This window comes from Sebastes umbrosus, chromosome 5, assembly GCF_015220745.1.
Source record: "Sebastes umbrosus isolate fSebUmb1 chromosome 5, fSebUmb1.pri, whole genome shotgun sequence".
Lineage (NCBI taxonomy): Eukaryota > Metazoa > Chordata > Actinopteri > Perciformes > Sebastidae > Sebastes > Sebastes umbrosus.
Window position 1 is genome coordinate 36,162,138 of NC_051273.1, and position 19,825 is coordinate 36,181,962.

Sequence of the window (19,825 nt, forward strand, 5' to 3'; positions counted from 1 at the left end):
CTCTCAACACTAATCTTGACCGACATCAGTGCGGCACGTAACAGAATTTGAAGCTCGGAAATTGGATGTTTCTCACTGAAATTCACCTTGGCGTTCATAATTAACTTCTGCCAGAGGTGGGACCAAGACATTGTTTTGCAAGTCACAAGTAAGCCTCAAGTCTTTGCACTGAAGTCCCAAGTAAAGATTGGCAAGTCCCAAGTCCTAAACTTTGAGTTTCGAGTCCTAAACAAGTCATAATGCGCTCTTCACCAAATGTAATGCCATTTTAACAACAGAGTAACTGCCGTAATGTAACGTTCTTCATGGTTTTCTCCTGTAACTTGACTGGATGCTGTTGGATCGGTTCAAACAAAGTGGATCTGGGGAGTTAAGTGTAAGACGATCAAATGCAAGTCCCAATAACATTCACCAAAAATAAAGTAAAAAAAACAAAAAAACACCACTGAACATCTCTGTTGAGTTTGTTCAGTTCAGCTATTTTTCCCTACGAGGAAATCCTCTTCCTAAACAAATCAATAAAGAATCTCTCAAAAAGTAAACAAGGCAAAGTGAGCATGGCTCACAACACCGAAGGTTTTTCCTTTTAGAAAAATTTCAAAGATTTTGGCCACCTTGAAGTTGAAAAAAATCACAGTTTTTGGCCAAAATTTCAAAGATTTTGGGCACCCTGGACTTTTAACCCCTAAAATGCACAACTACACCACACTGTCAACCATCAGACCACATTTGAAGTTCCTAAGTAAAAAATGTTTTGAGTTCTACTCCGGAAACAAAAGTGTGACACTCGAACGGACAGACTGACGGAAGGACAGACACGAGGAGCTCTATATACCACCGACTACGTTGTTGCGGGGGTATAATAAACCCAACATCTCTGATGCTATCACAGTTACCTCCAGCACTAGGCTGTTGATAGTGTTCGTGCACACACTTTTTAAATAACATACTTTTTCATCTTTGGGCTTGGGGGGAGGTATCAAGTATTTTCAAGTCAAAAGGCTCTCAAGTCCAAGTGAAGTCACAAATCACTGGTGTTAAAGTCCAAGTTGAGCTGCGAGTCTTTTTATAGTCGAAAGTCATCAAACCTCTGACTTCTACCTCTATCTTTTTATGTTCACAGGCTTGCACTGTAGATTTGTACAGGCTGATCCAAGAGGAGCTCCAACTGTGAGTCACACTATCTAACGGAGAGAATGAATGGAACTTTTACTTCGTGCCTTCGCACCTGCAGTACCTCCTCCCACTTCACAACTGTGCCTTGGTTTTGTTTTTTTTGCACTGTTAATGCAATTTCTAAAATGACCAAGGGTCAGAATGGTTCCTCTATCCCTGCAACACTCACACTCTCATCTTTCCATTTATATGCAGACATATAGTGTGTTGAAAACATGAGGACAGAGGCAAAAAACATGAACTACAATATGTGTTACTACTCAAATGTAAATTGATGGCTTTTCTGATAAGCCCAACATATCCTGATAATAATAATATATGTATGTATGCGAGCCAAGACATGTAGCAGGGAGTGAAAACTCAGCAAAAAAGCCCAGGGCCTGAAAGGGTTAATACGTCCTTGCTTATAGTGATTTTGTTTTAAGGCCTCATATGATGTGGTTCATTTCAGTCTGATCATTTACTGAATGGCAGTAAATCTCTACTTCTAATTCCCTTTACCTCTAAATAACCCCACTTCATGTCAAACTGCACACTATTTGATGCCCATTGGACTCAATCTGAATCTCAAACACAAACACACACTTGCTTTTGCTTTTGCTTTCCTAAGCACGATTATCGAGGATTATCTATTATTCACACATTCATATTTGTGGCTATTTTCAAACCACTGTCGGCTGAAATGCAACAAATATGAAATACAATTATTTTAAGGGAATAACAAGGCACTGTATGTGTATTCTCATCCTAAAAGTACCACCATCCATGAAATGTACAGCCTAGTTAACGCTCACTTCTGTTCCTAAAAATTAGAGCTGTGTGTGCATAGTAATAACTGAAGTCAACCCAGATGGGTATCAACTCCACGGACCCCTCTTTAAACGATCTATAGCCCATGGTCTAAAGAGCATGGAGCAAGTGCATTTAGGGCGTGTCCAACTCCACTTTTGTTAATTAAACGGCGCATCATCTGGTCGCAAATTAAGGGGCAGGGGGGAAAGGGGTTGTATTTAGTCTCTTAATTAATCAGAGGTGTGTTTTGGGGGTAACAGGAATTAAACCAATCAGAGTGTTATCTCCCATTCCCCTGAAAAGCCAGGTGCGCCTGCACCGGGCACATTGCTATTTAAAAGTGGATTCGGCAAATTGGAGAAGCGATCCGTTAGGAAACAAATCTGCTCCTGCGTGAAGTGAAAGTGCACGGATCCACTGGTCCTTGGCCGGTGGACCCGGTGCTCGCCTCATTATATTCCATTATATTCTGAATTGTCACCTGCCGACTGAATTTAGTGTTTTCCTCAACATAAATAAAAACATTGTTCTAAGCGCTGACACTGTATTTAACTGAGGAAGAGGAGCGCTGCTGCGTCCCTGTGTGTGTAACAAGCAGAGTGTACGCATGTTGTAAACATCATCTTACTATCGGAATAATGCGCCCTTTAAATAGCAGGGAAATACTGCACCAGACTTTAGACTTTAGCTTTTTCTGGCCAATGGTGCAATCGCTTTCTGCTGCCTCAAGATAGCAATGTGCCAACAAGACCAACACGCCCATGGGTGCACAGATGGGTGTGAGTACATTTGCTACTTACACAACGTGGGGGCAACAATTATCAAAAGTAACACAAGTCAACATTTGTCAAAGAACTTAAATAAACAAAAAGCAGCTGCTTGAGAGAGTGAAGACTGAACTGAGACTGAGACTGAACTGAGAGAGTGTGCCAGTACCTGGGCTTCAGGGAAGGAAACGTCCACGATGACCGGCTGGCCGTGAGGCTCCCCGTTCTCCAGCCTGGAGTAGACCAGCTGGTAGCCTCTGATCTGGCCATGCTGCTTCACAGTCAGGGGAGGCTTCCAGGTCACCCTGAGGGCAGTAGAGTTGAGGGCATCTGCCTCCACCTTCCTGGGAGGAGCTCCCGGCACTGCAGCACAACACAGCACACAACTTCAACTTTAGAACAAAGCTTTTATGAGGATGTCCTGATGTGTGTGTTTTGCTCTGACTCTGATATGTTCTCACTGAGTATCTGTCAAGATTTAGAAATCTCTGCATATTAGGGTTATAGCATTCCTTTAACGGTTTCCTATAGGCTAATATAATCATTTTCTATAATAACTAGAGCTGTCAATCGATTACAATATTTAATCACGATTAAACCTGCAGTAGGCAGAATGGTTTTAGCATCATTGGGCAAAAAATCCATAATAACCTTTCAGCATATTGTAATTTAAGTGTTCTGAGAGAAAACTAGACTTCTGCTCCTCTTCATGGCTCTGTTTTCAGGCTTTAGGACATCTAGCCAGTGACGGGAGACTTTGACCAATCACAGGTCATTTCAGAGAGAGAGCGTTCCTATTGGCTGTGCTCCGGCTGGTCTCAACATGGCTGCCGGGTCACAAACTTTCTCATTTTACAGCTAAACAGTACACTACAAGATGATTCTTATAACATTTGAGGAGAGAAATAGGCATTACAGTAACAGAATATTGATTCATATTTGATCAGCGCTGCCTACTGTGACCGTTTGATCAGAGTTTGTGAGTGATTGACAGCTGCTCAGAGACGGCAAGGCTCCAGCTCGGCTCTGATTGGTTGTTTTGTCAAGTATTTAATACTCCTATCAACATGGGAGTGGACAAATATGCTGCTTTATGCAAATGTATGTATATATGTATTATTGGAAATCAATTAACAACACAAAACAATGACAGATATTGTCCAGAAACCCTCACAGGTACTGCATTTAGCATAAAACATATGCTCAAATCACAACATGGCAAACTGCAGCTTAACAGGCAACAACAGCTGTCAGTGTGTCAGTGTGCTGACTTGACTATGACTTGCATTGAACCCATTTACATTCACATATCTGGAGGTCAGAGGTCAAGAGACCCCTTTGAAAATGGCCATGCCAGTTTTTCCTCACCAAAATTTAGCGTAAGTTTGGAGCATTATTTAACCTCCTTCTCGACAAGCTAGTATGACATGATTGGTACCGATGGATTCCTTAGGTTCTAGTTTCAGATGATACCAGTAGCTTCACTCTAGCTTTAAAACTGAACCCGCTACAACCTAAATATCACAAGTTGTGTTAGTGCCTTAAAGAAATTAGTGGCATTAAAACAAATTTGCGTTAATATGTTAATATCACATTCACTTTGACATATACTGATCATGTTTATGTATTGGAAACCTAACTAATAAGTATAAGTGTAAGCACTCGAGCAAACACTTCAATGGTCAATGGAAGATAACAGACGTACATGGCTCATTAAGACTAGTATACACTAAGGCGTCTAATTTGTCTGTTTTTCAGTTTTCAGTTTCCAGGTTGTCCTTGTAGAGACCTCAGTCCACAGAGAGAGACACAAGACAACATAACAATAGCTAAATCTCTTCTTCTTTGCATCACAGCCAACATCTGGTAAGGAGTGAAACAAACAGCCTGGCAGACCAATTATTTCATGGTTAGGACATCGTCACATCGACAAAATCAACATAAATCCAGGATAATAACAACAGCTTTGCTGTATCATCGGCTATATTGCCAATATTTAAAATGACCTATCTCAGAGAAAGGGCTTCTAACAGCCCCTGACCCTCACTGGGCAGGTCCATGTCATCATTATGTAAAAGCTCCGTTTTCCCCACTGAAACACCAAGCTGGTGTTTTAAGGTTTATATACTGCAGAAACTGCTTTGGCAACCTGTTCTCACTCCCAACGCATCAAAAGGATGGACAGATGGACGGATAGGTCAAACATACACGGGGCAAAAAGTAGGCCTATAGAAGCAAAGAGGCGAAACTCCGGTGCTTTTTTGACAACAGCCACTAGATGGCGCTGCGGTAGCGCTGCCTCCATTTTGGAATGAAAACGCCAGTGAGTACATAGTCATGAATGTATGAAGAGACGGTTGTGAATCAGAGGATCATTTCCTGCTAGCTGTATGCGACTGTAATAATGGCTATATTGGCTGTAATTCATCCCTTTTATAATCGTATAATGCACCCATGGGCTGTATGCAGTAAGTCTGTACCGTGGTGTACCTGATTCCGTGTAATGTATCGGTGGATGCCTCTCTCATTCAGCAGCCTTGTTATGTCTGTATAACGTTACACTACGTTGTCTCTCATCCCGTCATCTACTGCTTTGTTCTTTCTCACCGCGGACTGACAGCAGCTCCTGCACCTCGAAGACTCGCCACACATCCACACACGTATCTCTCTGCTCTCAGAAGGAGGCAGGGTCACGCGTCATCAACGCGTCATCAGTTACACTACGCATGTGTTATATTCTTAATGCTCGGGGCTGAATTCCTGAATCCACCAAAATCGAATGGATTGTTCATTGTGCTACACGTCACCCCTCCAAAAGATTTTATTCAAATCCATCGCGAACCTTTGGAGTAATCCTGCTAACAGTCAGACAGATAGACAGACAGACAAACCAACGCCGGTGAAAACATAACCTCCTTCCTAGGCCTTCGGCCTTGGCGGAGGTAATGAATGTCAGTATATGGGTGCTCTACAGTTGTAGCGTTTCCCCATTTGACAACAGAGATGAGAGTGGTTAGCTTGACCGCACCTTACCGCGATACGATAACGTTACGAGTTAGCATGCAGCTTTAGCCGTGATGTCTAGCTCTGCTTTTCCTGTCAATGTGTGAAACCCAAAGTGTTCCCATCCTTTACTGGATGTGTAGTGTTTACCACGCTGGATTTAACATGTGAGGTTCCGGTCGTATCCACGCGTACCCTCCACCATTTTCTACTTTTTCATTTCAGTTTTGTTTTGGTTGACGGATACGGAACAGATATGATGTCACGTTTTTCAGACCACGACAATAAAAGCGGTAACTTCCTTCTGCCTCTGCATAGACTCAAAAGAAGCAAATATATTGATTCTGGCATTAAAAAATGTATTTAAAAATCGTAAAAACAATTGGTGATACGTAGGTGAATCAATTTTTTCCCACCCTTATTGACCAAGCATTGGTATTTGGTAAGTTGGGTGTGAGAACGAGTTGGCTTTGGAGAAGGGCTGTTTAATGGGCCAGAAAAAAACTGAAAGAAAAAAATATGCAAAACTAAGCAGCTTAAAGTGGATGTATCATAGTTGTAGAGTTCTACCCCAACAGCATTACACATCATATCCAAACAGTTCAAACAACAGAAGATGTTGTGGATAGGAGCAGAGTTGTATTAAGCCTGTTCTCTCATATGCAATCCAGTGGTTTCTCTATCCCCATCTGATAAGTAGCATCAGAGTCCTCCTGACCCGGTGAGAAACTTCTAGGCCTGGAGACGTTACAAGGTAAAGTGAAGGTTGCCCGCTATCTTTGCAGGTTATACACATCAAAGCTTGTCAAATGGAGCCCCAAGAGGATGCTGGGAGCAGGGTTTATTCAACTTTATAGAATATCAAAATGAGCTCATGAAGATTCTTCTGGAATGCTTGGTCAGCTTCAGAGGGAGGTGCAAATGAATACAAATTTGACTTCAACAAAAATGAGGAGATGAGGTTGTGCAAATGTTAATGGAATTCAAGACAGACAAGGAGAAAGGAAAGGAAGCGTTAAAGGTTCAAATGTCCTGCACTAAGAGATTAAGACATGGAGAGAAAAGTGTTAAAGCAGCTCAAGTATCACCCAGCACAGCAGGCAAAGTAAAGCTCTGGAACTTGGTGTCAGCACTATGCGCTTTAGACTAATTAGAATCGTTTAACCTCTTATAGTATCAGCAAGCTTCCAGAATCAGGCTCCAGCTTTGGAGGAGAAACGTCAATAAACTCCTGTTATACAAATACAAAGCTGCAGCCTGTGCAGAGTGGAAGAAGAACAAAAGAACCATGTAACAGACAGCAGCAGACTAAACACATCTTTGAAGTCAGTCTAGTAACCAGGAAATATTAGCATCTACTCGATGTCCGGTGCTGCTGTAGCCTCTTCGGTTGATGCCTCATTACGGAGATAACTCATTTACACTTCATTCATCTTGGGCAACCTTATCACCAGCTACGAACATCAATGATGAATGATTCTTTTACTTTTACATCCAATGCCAACATGCTTTTACAATTCTGATTTCCTCAAATATCTGCATGACCAGTATGGTTAGGGTTGGGTACCGTTCACATCTCTCTGTAATAACCAAAATGTTATTTCAGTTGTAAAAATAAGTCTCATAATTTTTCAATTTCAACATTGCTGTTAATTTAAAACATTTTACACACCACACAAAATAAAACCCCTCCCTCCTCTCCCCTCCCAAAGCCGTCCCTACAGCCTCCAGTCTGTCAGTTCTCAGTTCTCAGCCTGTTCAGCTCTAGGTGGACAGCTCTAAGTACAGGTATGAACGCACTCAGGACGCATTGAGGACGCACTGAGATCGGATCTTTCAGACCATATTTGGAGGTGGTCTGGGCCACATCTGGCCACATTCTTTTAGCAGTGTGTACGCGAATGTGTCCTGGGCCGCATTAAGGACCGCCTACTCTACTGCCAGTCCTTAATGTCTGCCTCACATCAGGGAAATGACCTCTGTGCTCTACTGTTTTCTGTCGGTACAACTGTATTTAATTAAAGGGGCTCTATGGAGGAATCAGAAACTGCTTGTTGACAGTGACACCTGTGGCCGTTAAGTCAGCGAAAGTCAGCATCCTGCTGCTCGCGCTCGCTCTACATAGACATGAACGAGCGTCGCTCAAAACAGTGAGGCGACACACGTCAAATAAAAAAAACAAAATCACTCTATATTTCAGCTGCTTGGCAGTAATGTTAGCTGACCAGACGAAGGTCTCTCCATGAATCAATGCTGATCCTAGTGTTGGCTTTTCCTGCTTCAGCCTCCCGACCGCGGTCAGAAGGAACAGGGAAGACACCGGAGTTTTGGTCCGAAACGATAACGTTACTCCCTCCGGAGCCCCGTCTATTCACTCAGCAGCAGGAAACAAGATATATTATATAATATTCACAAGATATTTTCAGAGCTAAACTCAGTCTTCTGCAGTGCGTAGTGTGCGCGCATGCACGTGAGAGGTGGAGCCAGAGAGCGAGTGAGAACGAGCGCGGTGTGTGAGTGAAGGCAGGCAGAGGAGCAGAGTACAGCAGAGACTCCGGTCCTGGAGACCAAAGCTACAGTCTCCTCTGTGTCTTCTGACCGCGGTCTGGAGGCTGAAGCAGGAAGAGTTAACACTGTTTAACAGACGGGCTTCACTAGATACAACCAAGAGGTTTTGGTGCTTCCGTTCAGTTTGTGTTGGAGTCTGAGTCTGAACAGCATAGCCAGATGCGGGCGCACATGGGACACTGACCCGCAATGATTTATACGTGATAGGACTTACAAACAGTACTTTTAACAAAAAAATATCATGGTTGGCTTAAAATGACGATGTTTGTTACGATATTAAGCTACAGATGTAAATTAGAATAAGTGAACATTGATTTTTGGTTTCACATGAACAACGGTCTCCTGGGTGAAAGTCCTGTGTTAATCCACCACCCTGACCTCCTCCCTGCGCAGACTTTCATGGTCTATCATTACAAACGTATTTGTGATACGTAAAACAAAACGTAATCCGCGATAAAATAAGTTTCTCTCGAAATGTTAGAATAGGAAAAGAATAATCTTAGCCTAACTGTTTTTCTAGATGAGATCTTTACAAAAAACACCCCATTTGTGACTGCACATCTTTTTCCTCACATAAACTGCGTTTTCAGATTTAGCTGGTTTAGTGTGGACATACTCTGACACTATAATAAGCCATTGTTTCCCTGTCCCATTAAAGTGAGCACGTCCGTGCTGTTGCATTTATCTCACAGAGCAGAGTGATCTGTTTGGATGATAATCAATCTGTTTGGATGCCAGCATTAGTGAGTGCTAATGACGGTTAGCAAAACGTTTCTGTCGTAGTCCATCCATGCAGGTCATCCATCCGTGGTGGTTGAAGGATTGTGGATTTGAACCATAAATCAAATGTAAGATCTATAAGATCATCTCCGTCTCAGCGAAGGCTGTGGACTAGCACTGACTTTGTTTCTGTGTCCTGTCTTCTGTGTCTACCTGCTTGGCTGACTTCCTTTTTGTAAAAGTCTTCTTGTCTGCAGGAGTTTTCATGTTGTAGATTCACTAAAACTAACACTAACATAACTGCACCGCGGGTGTGGACACAATTTTATTTACTTCCCACAGAGACGGGTGATGCTTATTGCAGACTTTGTGAGGTTTACATCGTCCATGGTGGTGTTAAACTTGCAGGGCCGTCCTGACTGACAGCATGAGGCCGGATCATGTGTCTGTGGCTGCTGGGGATTCTCTGCAGCAGCTGTTAAATGCCGAGGCAGCCACTAATTGTCTCCTTTGTATCTCTCTCTCTATCTGTGTCCAGTGTGTGTCTGCCTACATTCTCTTCCCTCTGCCTGCCTTAAAGAACTCCACAACCTGAACGACCTCAACATGCTGCTGTGACTCATTTGCATTTACTCACATCTTTGAACACCACCCACTCCAGAGCTTGAAGGAAATGTTAAGTACATACAGTATGGCAAGCAGCAGCCAGTCAAAGGCAGGGGCTGATAGAATTACTTTCTCCTAGAGCATATACAAAATAGATACGTGACACATTTTAGAAAACACTGGAAACCGCGCGTAATTGTCCGACTGTTGATTGATTTAGCGAGGACGCCATTCACTCAACCTGCCTGTGCTTCTATTTTACATTCAGTCACATTTGAGTCAGCGGGAACAAGCAGCCGTTTCCTTCAAAAACATATCTTTTAAAACCTGGCAGGTCACTGAATAAACCTTGTGTCGTGTGTTCATCACATATCCACTTCATGAAATAGTCAGGAAATTTAATCTATTTGATTTGTGTACATAGACACAAAATGTCCATTCTTTTTCGTAACGCTCAGCGCGGCTTTTAACGAAGTATTTTTCATGAAGCACGTGTCAATTTCTGCTCCAGTCTTTTCAAAATAAAACTACTTAGTTAGGTTTAGGAAAAGATCTACTTGGTTAGGTTTAGAAATAGACTGACTTGGTTAAGCTTAGGCAACAAACTACTTAGTTAGGTTTAGGAATAGACCGACTTGGTTTGGCTTAGGCAACAAACTACTTAGTTAGGTTTAGGAATAGACCGACTTGGTTTGGCTTAGGCAACAAACTACTTAGTTAGGTTTAGGAATAGATCGACTTGGTTACGCTTAGGAAAAGTTAGACTTGGTAAGGCTTAGGCAAAAAAACGACTTAGTTCGGTTTAGGAATAGATTGACTTGGTTAGGCTTAGGCAACAAACTACTTAGTAAGTTTAGGAATAGATTGACTTGGTTAGGTTTAGGCAGCAAGCTACTTAGTTAGGTTTAGGAAAAATTGACTTGGTTAGACTTAGGCAACAATTTACTTAGTTATGTTTCGGAAAAGATCGCAGTTTGGGTTAAAATAACTCCGGAGGTGCTGTAACTTAAGTACGGAAGTTACGTGACAAATAAATTAACTTTTTCTGGTGGTTTCACACGGGACACGAACACCAGTCTTCTGTGCGAAAGTCCTGTGTTTTTTTACCCTCCCATCCACTCCGACCTCATCCCTACGCAGCCTTTGCCACTCTCTATACTTCCCGGTTCACAATTACATGGATTACATACAACTGTGCTGACCATCACGGAAAAAGGTGTCTATGTACACAAATCAATACATTAAATTTCGTGACTATTTCACAAACTACTGTGCGACTGGGCTGCAAGTTTTCAAGGTCATGAATCCAGCTAGATTGTACAAACCCATGCAGCCAAGTATCCTAAAAATGACTTTCCCCATACAACAATCTTGCAACCGCAATTCTGGAGAAAATACGTTTCCCTTGAAATGTGATTGAGAACGCAGTTTAGTTTTATGGAAACGTCATTTTGTAGGAGTAAGGGTTGCAAATGAATGACAGCAAAGTATTGAGACCATTTAGCCTACGAGAACCCTCACTCAGATTCTATTTGCATGAAAAACAAATAATACACATGAGAACCTGCGATTCTGACCTTTTTGACTGTAGTTCTGTGTCTATGACTCAACACGTGAGGGAAACTATGCTCACACAAGGGGCTTGTTGGGTCAGGGCAGCGGGGAAATGACTGTGGCATGTGATTAAACGTACAAAAGTGGAGGCCTGACAGAAATCTACTACGGAAAATGACTGCTACTCTGTGCCAATACTATCAAGACCAATAATATAATTGGGGGAAAACATGCTGAATCTCACTGATTATAAAAGAGTTGACTTAATTAAAGTTTATTAAAATATATTAATAGTGAGGCAGCAGCCTTCAGAGATGTGCTGTAAGATTCTTCTTCAGGGAGCGAAGTGAGAATGTGTAGTGATACTCAGGCACCGGGCTGACACTGGTGTGGGCTGGGGGAGAATTTGTGGGCAGAGCACAGAGGAAGTTTCCACAGTCTGTGTGGAGAATGGACAGATGCTGAAGAAATCCAGTCAGCGATGAGAGCTCAAAGTCAAACGGGGTGCAAGGAATATGGAGAGAGATGAAAAGAGTGTGAGATTAAAATTCAGTGGGTGGTAGAGGCTGAGAGAGAGAGTGAAGCTGAGAGAAGGACAGCAGGTGGAGAGGGTTAGAGCTTTAGAGGAAAGAAAGGAAACAGTGCTCCCAACACTATTAACATTTGTCTCTAAAATCCCAAAATTCAGTGGTTAACTCATAACAAAGTGCTGTCCAGATAAAAAAGAAAAACAAATGTTAGGACTAGGGTTGTCAATCGATTAAAATATTTAATCACGATAAATCACATGATTGTCCATAGTTAATGATAATTAATCGTAAATTAATCACACATTTTTTATTGGTTCAAAATGTACCTTAAAGGGAGATTTGTCAAGTATTTAATACTCTTATCAACGTGGGAATGGACAAATATGCTGCTTTATGCAAATGTATGTATATATTTATTATTGGAACTCAATCACCAACACAAAACAATGACAGATATTGTCCAGAAACCCTCACAGGTACTCCATTTAGCATAAAACAATATGCTCAGATCATAACATGGCGAACTGCAGCCCAACAGGCAACAACAGCTGTCAGTGTGTCAGTGTGCTGACTTGACTATGACTTGCCCCAAACTGCATGTGATTATCATAAAGTGGGCATGTCTGTAAAGGGGAGACTCGTGGGTACCCAGAGAACCCATTTACATTCACATATCTGGAGGTTAGAGGTCAAGGGACCCCTTTGAATATGGCTATGACAGTTTTTCCCACGCCACAATTTAGTGTAAGTTTGGAGCGTTCTTCACGAAAAGCTAGTACGACATGGTTGGCACCGATTTTTTTTTGTTTCATATGGTGGCAGTAAATGTACTCTATATCTTTAAAACTGAGCCCGTTACAACTTAAAAATCACATGCCACCAATAAGTGGCGTTAAATTTTTTTTGCATTAACGTGTCATTATTGCGTTAACTTTGACAGCCCTAGTTAGGACCCAAGGAAGGGTAAGGTCAGTGTAGGGGGGGTTTTTGTGTAGGCCACCGTAGTTCTCCTACTTGGCACACGGGTGGAGTTTCAGTTGGTTGCAATCCGCAACCTCACCGCTAGATGCCACCAAATCCTACACACTACACCTTTAACACAGACACGAGATTGATAATATCAATCTGAACATCTCATTCTCAGAAAGAAAGAGATTTAGCATATTTCCCAAAATGCTGAACTATTTCTTTAAATAATTGGGACTCGATCAAGCATTAGGTTTTGGTCATGGTTAAATAAAAATACAATTGGTCAAAATAAAGTCTTCACTCTGTAAAAAATGTTCTTGTCATAAATTGGTGACTGACCCCATGCTATTGGAGTTAAATTAAATGTGGCAATCCACCCCACCTCCACAGTGCTTTGGAGTGGGGAAGGAAACTATTTAGATTTGTCTATATCATACTAGAATTACGGAATTATCTTGAGAATGAGCCCCACCGAGAAAAAAACAAACACATTTTACCAGATCAGACAGCTTCAATCCTTCTAACAAATCAATAAACAGCCAGCAGATAAGTCCTAACAATACATTTTCCTCTCATTATTACCACTGAGACACAGCCAATTTAAACACAATAAGAGCAAGAGGTAGTCAAATGAATCCAGACATTGGTAGGACTAATATGATTAAGAGGGAAATGAAAGGAAAGAGTCAGGAAAATGTCAAAGGCAGAGCTGGAGTTCATTTGTAAGCAGCGAAAGAGGCCTGAGCTGGTCAGAACAGTGAGCTTTAACAGAGGAGAGGTTCCACACTATGCTGCGATACTTTCTAAGCCTCCCTGACATTGTATAGGACTTATCCTTTGATACTTTGATTTCCTCTAGTGGCTCCAGAAAAGAGCCCATTACTCTTCGCCCTCATTGGTCATGATATGGCCAACTGTTCCCTCAAAAAAAGGTGAATCCTCTTGTATGGATTTGTTGTCCTGTGTTGGTGTCTGTCTTAAAGCTGTGCTGCGTTCTGCTTTGAGTTGTCTCCCGCAGCGACAGTAATAATGAATGTGTGCTACAAATGGCAGAACCTCCCTATGGACTGAAGCATAAGCTGCGTTTCCACTAAGCAGTCCAGTTCATAGACTGTATATATATATAGACGTCTCCACTTCCTCCCACTGTACAAAGGGGAAGCCGTATCCGGGATATTTGGAGCCTGTCTGCCCAGTCACCCGACTGTTATCGACTGTTATCAGGTTATTTGTGACGCCTCCGCCATTGTAAAATCTGTTGAAGGAACGCCAAGTACCGGTCACATGACCGGAGCACAGCCGATAGGAACGCTCTCTCTCTGAAATGACCTGTGATTGGTCAAAGTCTCCCGTCACAGGCTAGATGTTCTAAAGCCTGAAAACAGAGCCATGAGGAGGAGCAGAAGTCTAGTTTTCTCTCAGAACACTTGAATTACAATATGCTGAAAGGTTATTATGGAACCTTTGCCCAATGATGCCAAAAATATACTGCCTACTGCCACTTTAAATAGACGTTATCAGTCACTATAAGCACCACAGATGTGGGTCATTAGGGGCCTACTGTGCCTACTACATTGTAAAAGTGAAAGTGAAACTTAGAAGCAACACGTTCTAACATGTTGTAAAACTGAATGAAACGTGTTTTAGACACAAACAAAAAGGCTTGTTTAGGCAACACAACTATAACTTCTTTAGGTTTGGCAAAAAAAAAAAAAAAAGCAGTTAAGTTTAGGGAAAAACATTGTTTTTTGGGTTAAAATAACTACATACACAAATACACATTGTTGGTTTCACATGGATTACAAACTCCGGTCTCTAGGGTGAAAGCCCCGTGTTTTGTGTCCCATCCATCATCCCCAACCTCCTCCCCTTATGGAGTTTGTCTTCCACTTACGGACACTAGAGGTCGCTGTTGTGTTCTTTTATACCTTCTTTCGGTGATCTACCATGTGAATAGATGATAAAACCTACAAGTGGGTGTAGTAGGCCCCTGTTGACCCACATCTATGGGGCTTATAGCAACTGATAATAGCCTAACAGACGCAGTAGTGATGGGCCTGTATTGAGGTCCCACCCACACACCCGCCTGAGCCAACCACGAGCCGAGCAAGGCCGTGGCTTGTTAGCCATGAGCCACCTAGCTGCTATTTGTTAGCACCATACGTTTGGCTCGAAAGACACAACAACTAATCATAATATCTCTATGACTACATGTATGATCAAACTGACATATGTTCTATTACACAGACTCGTGACAGTTATGGAAAGTTAAAGTTACATCTCCTCCCTCGTAAAATTCCCGAGCCTCCAGCTCAGCAACTATTTCACTCAGAGCAGCTGTCAATCACAGCTGTCAGTCACGATGTTTCACCCCCTTTTTATAGCATCAAATAACTAATTCAAACCAAACTTATCAGAAAAATGAACACTTGGACATACTGTACATCAGCATGATAAGAACTATCTGACCAAAACAATCTTTGGGTTAAATGTATTTGACGTGTACTTTGACATTTTAATTTGACCCATGTCCCATCTGCTAACATGGAGGGGGCGTGGTTTATGACCTACACTGCAGCCAGCCACCAGGGGGCGATAGAGATGTTTTGGCTTCACTTTTGGGGAGCTGTAATGTCGTCCGTCTTTATAGACAGTCTATGGTCCAGTTCAGTTCTTTACACATTAGAACAGCTATTTTTGCATTTCCATCAGCAAAAGTTATGGATAGTACCTGGTACTTTTTTTAGTATCACCTCAGTCAAGGTGCCAAGCGAGCTGAGTCAATACTAGAAGGTGGAGTTAACACACTGCAGACCACTGATTGTGTCAAAGAGAATCGTCACTAGCGTGACATGGGACATGCTGCACAAACCCCAGTTTTTTATTCACTCGACCTATAGTTGGACAATGGCAGCCTGCAAAACTATGGTGTGCACTACAACGAGGAGCAGCGTTGCTCCGTTTGGTTGCTGATGAAATAATTCATTAAGTGTCCAGTTGAAGGTGATGTCAAGGCAGTTTCAGGCGGCGTCGCTATGCCAATCAGCTGACAATCCCGCCTACTATCTGCAGTGGAAACACAGCATAGAGAAAAGCACCTGTACCAAAAAGTGAGTCGAGTCGAGTCGAGCAGAGCCGTACCACGCAGTGGAAACACACCGAAAGTGGCCATTCAGACCAACTATCTGACTGAAGACAGAGATAAAGCATGTCATGTTGCCACTCAGGCTGTTCTCCAGACAACTTAGCCTGGCAGGGCAGCAGACCAGCAAGCTAAAACCACGTCATCATGCTGGGAAACAGACAGCAGACTGACAGAGAGAGGCAGGCAGGAGATCAGTGGCAGCAGAAGTCTCACAAAGCAGACTCACAAAATGTTGTGAAATGAAGGAAAACGTTTGCTGTGATTATAATCACGTCTCTCCACCATGAAATATAAAGAGATTTCGGTATAGAAAGAATACAAACTGGGCATAATATTTGGTTCAAGAAAGGGTAAGGTCATTGTTTTTTAAATAAGTCATTGTTTAATGCCCCTATGTGTAGAATTTGATGTGTTTTTTACATCTAATGCCATTAAAAGATTATGGTTGTGGAAAAATAAACATTTTTAAGGTATGGTTGAAGTTAGGCAACCAAACCACTTGCTTAAGGTCAGTGACAAATTTTGATGGCTGAAATTACCTTAAGGTTGGCTGCTCTACATGATCCAACACCTTGACCTCCTTTCACTTCATTACTACTGCCTGCAATAAGACTGAATGTTGGTACTGGACGTAAATCGAGTGCTGAATAAAAAGCTAGTATGAATTTAACTCCTAAAATTGTCTGAGTTTTAGCATGTTATTAATTAATCTAGTGGCACAAGTTTTTGTTTATGCAAAAATGAAAAAAATCCAGTGGAAATTGATGCTATTGGCACATTTTCACTGTTTGGACTCCCCAGGAACCTTTTCAGCAACTGAGCAACTTTATCTGCATGTCAATCACTGGAGTATAGGTTTAGGTTTGGCTCCTGGCCCTACTTCAGAGGTAGAACTGTCTGTAGGCCCAAGCCAAGTTGCAGCACTGGATGTTTCCGACCGGTCAAACACAATCCTCAAAACTCATGCAACTTGTGTATAGCATTTATCCAGGCTCCAGCAACCACTGCTCGGTGCTCATACCAATAGTCTTGGGACGAGAGTTTCTTGTAATTTCGTTGACTTTAAACAGATCGGTTGGCGGGTGCATCACTGCCTGGAGTCAGCAATGTTAGAACATTTCAAATCCTACACTTAGGGGCAACTGAACCAGAGTTTGGTAAGTTTAGTGTTGAAGTTCAGTGTTAAAACAAGTTAAGGTTTAGGAAACAAATTATGTTTAGGAAAAACAATTTAAATTTAATTATATGAACCAAATAACTTAGTTAAGGTCAAGGGTTGGAATTGGCTCCTCAATAAGAACCATGTTTATCATTTTAAAAGACAGGTAGACAAAAGAGAACTAGCCCTGTCTCCTAAAATGACATTCACATACAATGAAACTGCATTGTGAATTACATTTCAAGGGGAACGCATTTTATCGCAGATTACATTTGTTTTTGACATATCAGGCAGTAGCGCGGTCCATGGGGACTTGGCTTGGGAACCGGAGAATGACGGGTTCAAGTCCCCGCACGGACCAAGTACGGAGTGTGAACTTCTCCCCGGACGCTGTATAGTAGCTGTGCACTGCTCCAATTACACTAGGATGGGTTAAATGCAGTAGTTAAATTTCACTGTGTGCTGTGCTGTGCTTTGCTGTGTACAATGTGTGACAATAAAATTGGATTTGAATTTAGATTTACATTACATTAGAATATGTTTCTAATTACAGCCTGCGGAAGTCCATATAAGTAGGAGGTCGGGGGGTCAGGGAGTCGGGAGGGCGGGTGGGTCAAACAAACCCAGGAGACCGCTGTTCGTGTCCCGTGTGAGCTAAAAGTCAACGTTCACTTATTTTAATTTACGTCCATAGTTTAATAATGTAACAAATGTTGTAATTTTTAAGCCAAACCATGATATTTTTTACTAAACCTAACCAAGTACTTTTGTTGCATTTTTGTTTACAAGGTTAAAGCTGCAGTAGTCAGTATATTTTTGGCATCATTGGGCAGAAATCGCATAATAACCTTTCAGCATATTGTAATTCAAGTGCTCTGAGAGAAAACTAGACTTCTGCTCCTCCTCATGGCTCTGTTTTCAGGCTTCAGAACATCTAGCCCGTGACGGGAGACTTTGACCAATCACAGGTCATTTCATTGAGAGAGAGCGTTCCTATTGGCTGTGCTCTGGTCATGTGACGGGAACTTAACGTTCCTTTAACAGATTGGCCGCGTCACAAACTCTCTCATTTTACAGCTAAACCGTGCACTACTACTACTACTACTTGTACTACTACTACTACTACTGGTGGTGGATTTTAAGAGGACTAAGACACCAATCATCCCTGTTTCCGTCGGGGGGGAGAAGGTGGAACTGGTGCAGTCCTATGAGTACCTGGGAGTGCACCTGGACAGCAAGCTGGACTGGAGTGTGAACACTGAGGCCATACACAAGAAGGGCCAGAGCCGACTCCACTTCCTCAGGAGGCTCAGGTCCTTTGGTGTATGCAGGACAATGCTGAGTGTGTTCCATCACTCAGTGGTGGGAAGTGCCCTCTTCTTTGCTGTTGTATGCTGGGGCAGCGGCATTAAAGCCACAGATGCCGGCAGAATAGACAAGCTGTTAAGAAAGGCGGGGTCTGTCCTTGGACCCAGTGGGTATGGTGGCTGAGAGAGCTGCTGGCTATTATGGACAACACCACCCACCCACTTCACCACACTTTGGCCTGACACAGGAGCACATTCAGCAAAAGACTTCTCCTACCTCGGTGTACCACGGAGCGGCACAGAAGGTCCTTCCTACCCACTGCCATCAGACCCCCCCCCCACCCACTTACACACACACGCACACACACACACACACACACACACACACACACACACACACGCACACACACGCACACACACACACACACACACACACACACACTGTTACTCATCCATTCACCAGTGCAGTCAGACATGCATCACAATTGGACATTAGTACTGGCACTTGCTAACCAGCTTTTAAGAGTATTTATTGCTAATGCCTATTTTTGATCTTATTTATTCTTATTAGGGTTATAGCCCCGAAGGGGCATAACCCTATTGAGTTTGTGTGAATTTATTATTAGGGTTATAGCCACTACCACTTTGTCGTACATTAACCTATATGCTCCAAATTTCTCATGCCTGATAAAGGTCCCTGTCTGACAACATCCATATGCAAATTTTGACTCGCAGTCATAGCGCCACCTAGTGGTAACAGGAAATATCATGTTTTACACATTGATGTACTCTGCCTCAGAAATGAATCACATCTACCTCAAACTTGGTCAGTAGTATCTTAAGACCTTTGGGATGAAAACTTATCAAAAGATCAAAAAGTTATCGAACCATGTTGCCGTGGCGTGGCGGCGAAAGAGCGCCTTTCGCCAACAAACAGGAAGTTGTTGTAACTTTGTCGTACGTTAACCTATATGCTCCAAATGTCTCATGCCTGATAAAGGTCCCTGTCTGACAACATCCATATGCAAATTTTGACTCACAGTCATAGCGCCACCTAGTGGTAACAGGAAATATCATGTTGTACACATTGATGTACTCTGCCTCAGAAATTAATCACATCTACCTGAAACTTGGTCAGTAGTATCTTAAGACCTTTGGGATGAAAACTTATCAAAAGATCAAAAAGTTATCGAACCGTGTTGCCGTGGCGTGGCGGCGAAAAAGCTTCTTCGCCAAAAAATAGGAGGCTGTTGTTACTTGACTTTACATAGTCCAATCTGCTCCAAACTTCACAAGCTGGATAATGGACCAGGCCTGAAGACATATATGTGGTATTATGCGTGATAGTCATAGCGCCCCCTACAGGAAACAGGAAGTTGTTGTAAATTGGCTGTACATTGTCCAATCTTCCCCAAATTTGACATGTTTTATAAGAGTCTTGCCCTGAAGACATGTACGTGCCCCGACGTGCGCGTTCCCCCGACGTGCGCGTGTGGGCGAGGGCCCGATCATCGCTGCTTGCAGCTTTA

General features: G+C 42.5%; 1 protein-coding gene across 7 annotated transcripts in view; it reads right to left on the reverse strand.

Annotated features, from left to right (window-relative positions):
* The window catches only part of ptprfa (protein tyrosine phosphatase receptor type Fa), a 454,009-nt gene that overhangs the window by 136,880 nt on the left and 297,304 nt on the right, over positions 1 to 19,825 (reverse strand). For all 7 annotated transcript variants that reach the window (XM_037768968.1, XM_037768972.1, XM_037768971.1 and 4 more), the window contains one exon: positions 2,905 to 3,098. In XM_037768968.1, coding sequence (XP_037624896.1) covers positions 2,905 to 3,098 — 194 coding nt within the window. The remainder of the gene's footprint in view (positions 1 to 2,904; positions 3,099 to 19,825) is intronic.